Source organism: Pectinophora gossypiella, chromosome 3 (genome assembly GCF_024362695.1).
Source record: "Pectinophora gossypiella chromosome 3, ilPecGoss1.1, whole genome shotgun sequence".
In the NCBI taxonomy this organism is placed as follows: Eukaryota; Metazoa; Arthropoda; class Insecta; order Lepidoptera; family Gelechiidae; genus Pectinophora; species Pectinophora gossypiella.
This window is the reverse complement of record NC_065406.1, coordinates 10121331-10127316: the sequence shown is the minus strand read 5'-3', so window position 1 is coordinate 10127316 and position 5986 is coordinate 10121331. Positions and strand designations below refer to the sequence as shown.

The 5986-nt window shown below is 37.4% G+C and overlaps 1 protein-coding gene across 6 annotated transcripts; it reads right to left on the bottom strand.

Annotated features, from left to right (window-relative positions):
* Positions 1-31: 31 nt before the first annotated feature.
* Positions 32-5980, bottom strand: LOC126381958 (uncharacterized). Of its 6 annotated transcripts, none has more exons than XM_050031581.1 (16): positions 5655-5980; positions 5205-5391; positions 4844-4975; positions 4615-4741; positions 4473-4533; positions 3935-4050; positions 3594-3713; positions 2480-2609; positions 2068-2217; positions 1806-1896; positions 1564-1713; positions 1129-1192; positions 862-966; positions 717-789; positions 361-561; positions 32-269 (listed from the first exon to the last, which is right to left on the bottom strand). In XM_050031581.1, exons 1-16 carry the CDS (start codon positions 5712-5714, stop codon positions 108-110), a joined length of 1929 nt encoding a protein of 642 aa, XP_049887538.1. In that variant the 5' UTR covers positions 5715-5980; the 3' UTR covers positions 32-107. The 6 variants fall into 6 exon arrangements, with proteins under 6 accessions (XP_049887538.1, XP_049887539.1, XP_049887540.1 ...); XM_050031582.1 differs by having other exon boundaries at positions 756-789; XM_050031583.1 differs by lacking the exon at positions 862-966.
* Between the last annotated feature and the right edge of the window lie 6 nt (positions 5981-5986).

Below are 5986 nucleotides of genomic sequence, written 5' to 3'. Positions count from 1 at the left end.
TCAGTGGTGTTTTTCTGAAATTACCAATTAATATGTGGGTATTTGTAGCTTAAATAAATAAATGAAACGGTTTTGTACTTTGATAGATTTATTAGGAATTCAGTTCTCTAGGCATGTCTGGCTGGGGGTCGTAAGAACACGTACGCGTTGTGGATAGCCCTGAGCGGTAGCGATAGTACCGCGCATAGCAGCACAGGCAACGTATACGCGAAGAATTGATTTGGAATCTCGCACATAGACAACTGCACCGCCTTTATTACCAACATGAGCTGTTAACACCACATACAAACAAGCTTAGTCGTCTACTCTGAATCATTTTTCTCTAACCCAGTTCTATAGATGAAAACATCGCTTACATACCATGCAAACAAACGGTATAATCTGCCACTGAATAGCAAGACGCGTGGAACACGCGTTTTCTTCAGTAGCGATATTCAAGTCTGACACAAAGTCGTAACTGCGGTAAACGTACATAATTCCGAACATCTCAAATGCACATATAAACATCGCCACTATTCCTGCTAAAATAGAATCCAGACTCTCCAAAAACCCGAGACCAGCCTGAAAATAAAGTTATTACAATACGTAACTTAATTATTATAACGCCGCAAATCATTACAACAAATTGCAACTTAACAGTAAATTAACAACTACGCCAAAGCACGTGTACGTGTAGTCTAAGTTATAAGATTTGTAAAAAATAAAACGTTAATTACATTAGAAGCAAACAAAACACTGAAACACATGCAACATACGATTACTGCGCTGACTACAAGTTGCTCCACAAACCTAGAACAAAAGTTATTTTTAAATTGCTTCCACCGACATTAAAACTCACTTAGTTATTGGTTTTTAACTTACACTAATTTTACTCTGTATTCGAAAATAATGTGTAAGGCTGTCTTCAGGCACACAAAAGCCACAATTATGTAAGAAAATGTTAGACCAGAAAATATTAGCGTTGAGCTGCAAGAGACAAATGGAAAATACATTATCCTGATTCGTTATGACATGCACGACTCTTGATCACATTATTTGTTAAAAACTTTTCATCTCGTCACATATGTGTAGGTAATGAATGACACGTAAATAGTTAAATAATTATAGATTAAGTAAAATAAAACTTACAGGAAATGAGAAAAATCACCTGACGCCGTACATTTTGAATACATAGGTAGAATCCATAAAGTACCTACGAACCGTCAAATAAAGATAAGATTCTACATTCAGAAATACTAACCCTGCCTACGAGCTCCACGTTGGGCGCCAATAGTGAAGTTTACAAGTATTAAAAATTACAATACAAAATAACTACTGTACTTGTACTGTACTTTATTGCACTATAATTATAAATGTTCATTATTGTTTGATAGTCAAATATGAAAACAATTGAAAATCTGGCATAAGATATTAAATAAAAACGGAATTTAGATATATCTTCAACATATTCACGTGAGTTGATTGGTGCAATAAAATAGTAAACTATTGTCTTATTTTCGATTAACAATTTGGAAGGGTTGTGGGAGTATTCGTGTTGATTACTTTCATTAAAACTTTACTTACTTTCATCCACTTTGTTTATGCCTTTCATCTGCATATAGTCGCTGAGTGCACAAATATTGGCGCCGCCAGACAATAAGCAAACTAGTAAAAACAAAAGCGCCGTGTGCCACAAGTTGTCGCTGTTGAGCTGTGGGTCTATATGCCCTGATGCTAAAAGTAAAAAGTAAGAAATCTTTACAAAATTTACCCAGGTAGATAACGGTCACATAACAAATCGATATATTCCAGTACTAAGACATTACCATAAAAGTTAAGGCCTTTGCCGTGAATGATCTCGGATCCGAGCCCGGCAGCGTGTACGTAGGCGCCCATTATAAAAGCTTCTGTTATACCCTAAAAGAAAAAGTATGAAATTATTCAATATTTATTTTAAACGTACTATAAATTTATATATCTTATTAACATGCTTTTGTGTCCGGGCTTATAATTGACATGTATTGTTTTAACAATAAAACCGTAATGCATATTCTAAAACTAAAAGCTGCTGTAAAATAATATACATACGTATAAGATTTCTTTATCGCCACCAATTTGGACTACATTGCGAAAAGATTTTGGCTTAAGCAAGAAATTTCTGATTCCTATAAACAGTAGCAGAGCCGCCCACAACCAAGGCACGTAACCGAACCAAGGATACATATTGTTCCATATCATCTGAAAATGAGTTTTGGTTTTTAAATAAGGTTTATTTTTATTTATTTCGAGTGGTGCAGAGCTGGGTGTTCTTAGGAAGGTCCACGGGACTTATACGATTTCCGTATCTATTAAGCATCAACTAAAATTTATGGTTTTGGGAAAATTATTTCGCGTTCTGCGTACGTATTGTAATATTGAAACGCAGGATTGTTTGTAATAATTCACAAGTGTTTTTTTTATCTGTATTCTGTATCTTAGATAGTAGAACTATACCACGTACCCTTCCATATCTGAACTTCTCACTTATTATCCCAATCCATATAGCAGCCCAGCAGCATGCCATACTTATGAGTAATGGTAAATTTATTTTAAAGAAATTGTGATCAGCGCGATAATGTATTAGTTCTACACTGTAAACAATTTATTATAATTTTATAACAATCTAGGCTTAGACTAGGCTAAAACGTAAGCTCTGCAGGACTCATCACATCACTAATTTAAGAGCCACGTTCTTGCCGGTGTAGTAGCGAATGCTACTATACTGTTGCTTTTTTAGGTAAAAATAGGGCAGTGGTTTCCATTTATGTGGTGGCAATTAGGGAGTCAGTTCTGTGCCAGTACCGAATTCCAGCTGTCGATACTGACTCAATACTGTCAGGGCACACCCATACAAAATAATAATAATATAAAATAAATAGGCCATCCAGTTATGCATTATTGTCACAAAAGGTACATGTTTACACAATATGAAAAATAATAACTAAAATTATAACTCCCGGCAAACTTCTTGAGCATCGAGTGTCGTAGTGGGGGAAAGTTCGCGCACGTACACTTCAGTGCAAAAAAAAATGAACTTTTGATTATTTTCTTAACTTCATTAAAAAAAAAACAATTATTAAGTATATTATTTAATTATGTAAATAAAACTAAACTTATCTATATTATTATAGTTTATTAAAACTTATATTATATTATTATACGTAATAAAAAACTAATCGTCAGGTAAGTATGATATTCCTTCCATGAGATTGAAACCAGCAATACCAGAGCTAGTGCTAGGTTTTGGATCTGTAGACATAGACCTCGTGCTAGTAACTAATTCTTAAACTTAAAAAAATGAGCAATAACAAAAAAATCTAATAAAAGAGCAATAACAAAAACGTGACAGTTTCACTGCACGCAAGTGTATTCGGGAGTCAAAGGGACGAAGACAGAGTGCGCGGGGGAAGTTTCGACTGATCTACCAATAGCCGGTCGATGCGGTATTCACCCGCCCCCGCGCCTCGTACCGCACCACCAAATAGATCTAAAATTCGGTTGTGCGCAGTCAAGGTCGATGCTCAAGAAGTTTGCCGGGACCTATACATGTTTTATGAATAGGACATTATACTTACTAAAAGAAATTATATGGCGGAGTTCTGAAGATAGGAGGGTAACCAGTATAACGTTCCTTACACAGGTAAATAAAACGCCTGGGATCGCTTCGCATCGTTAAATTGCTATATCTGTAAAAACTGCAAAAAAAAAAAAATACGAACTGATGAACTTGTACCTCCTACCTATTGGCTATGTAGGAAACAGTAGCGCCCAACAAAAACACAATTTGCACCAACCCGTTTTATTAGTCTGTCTAACCAAATTTAGTAAAAAAAAATCCACTGAATGCGCTGATATTGTGCTTCGCACATAGCGAATGTGTATATGTTCCTACTCAGAAAAAGTTCCACGTACATACCTCTCATTGTGGGCTCTTCGCCATGCAAAGTCCTGCATCCCCACTGTAGTCGGAATATCAGTGTCCATTTCCCCATCATCAATTAATGATTCCAGTGAAATATCCGCATTCTCGGTCTTAAAACACAAATTATGTTCACTCTTCTATCGTGTGGGTTGTGAGGTGAATTACCAACCTCATCAAACCTGGTGTCAGGGTTATTGTTGAGCCGCCAAAGGCCCCTGACATGGCTCATGTAACGACTACTTACTTACATCAGTAAATAGTAACCGGGACCAACGGCTTAACGTGCCTTCCGAAGCACGGATCATCTTACTTTTTGGACGATCAGGTGATCAGCCTGTAATGTCCTAACCAAACAAGAGTTCATAAAGATTATATTCACTGAATAAGGACAATCATTCTAACACTGAACTATGTGTCTGAACACATAAAAAAAAATATTATTTAGCATGTCGGTTGCTATAACTAATTTGTACCGTGTTAACTCTGTAAAAATTAAACTATGATCTGTGTCTATGGAACAGCGAAGACTTACCTCAAACAATTTCACGTCAATGTAATGCTTTACAGGATTATACTTCGTTAAGTCGTGAGTCCTAAAATATCGTCAGAATCAATAAGTTTCAAATAAAACGTAAACATGTCAAAGTAACGATATTCTCTTCCGGTGATCTTACCTGCAATGTGTGAAAGGTAAAGTGTTGTCGGAAACCGAGTGCATGACATATAGCGCGGAGAGGCCAGCTATACCCACACTCACAATAGCTCGTGTTAATGCATGGATGCATATAGCTAGGCCAACTCCTGTAATCAAAACATAAATGCTTCTTTCTTTCTTTCTTTCTGTAAGGGTGGAAAGACAAATGTGATCTTCGACTAAGTTTAATTAGAAGTACGAATATTTACCATCCAACATAGGAATTATGCGGAACGCCCGACCCGGTCCGCTGAGGCTCCATTGGCCAAGATACACCTCGAAATGCCGTAGCGGATTGGCGAGTACACCTATACACGGGATCAGCATCATCAAGAAAACGACTGCAACAAAAAAAATGTATCTCTATTTAATGTTACATAAATACAATTCAGTACGACTGCGTTAGATGTATCTGGGTTTATAAACTGTCTGTTGGTATGGCAAATCCTCCAAAGGTCAAAAGATAAATGTATATCCGATACCTCGGGCACACCTTTCTCGCCTTTGATATATCATCGACATGAAGAAGAACGGTTACGAGTACCTCATGAAACAGATAAAAACACGTACACATGCCGCAAGTGAGAGCTACCGAGCCCATCCGGCAGTGCATGGCGAGCATGGAGCCGAGCGTGAGCGCGGTGCGGCGCAGGCGGCGGCGGCCCGTCTTGCGGCGCCGCGTCGACCCGCCGCCCGTCGCCGTGTCCATGCCCGGGATCTGGTTGGTCGACCACACCACAGACCAGTCGCTCAAGTTCTGGAAATGACTCATTCATATCATTGAGCACTTTCGTGGTGAGTCTTAAGTGCTTCCTATTAATACGGCTAAGTAATCCTCCTATTCCCAGTAGTCTTACCAGTTGAACTACTGGGGATTTCCTTCCCAATTGACTTGGGACCACTGCTACAAAAATATGTGTACTGGGAAAAAAGTTTCAAGGACAAAGCAATCTGTAAGATGCAAGTCGAAAGGGCAACTGTGCCTAGTTAAAGAAATAAATAAACAGGGTTTATACTTACATCATCAGTCGTTTCGAAGTTCAGGATTGTTTCCACTGAATTTTTAGTTTGCGCCGCCATCGTGATAAATATAAATACACCTTTAATTTACAGGTAGTTATACCAAATTTGAGATAGCTGAAAGTGTTACAGAAACATTGGGATAACACTTGTTAGTTTCTCCAAAATGTATGTTAACTAATATTTGCATAGGTCCTACATGTATGGTCTAAATACGTTTCTTGTGAAATTGTACAAAACTGGTTGGTGTAAAAAATAACATGATTATATTACTAACAGTCAAAAATACAAAAGGAAATGTCAGAAATCATGTGTCATAAATAATAATTTAC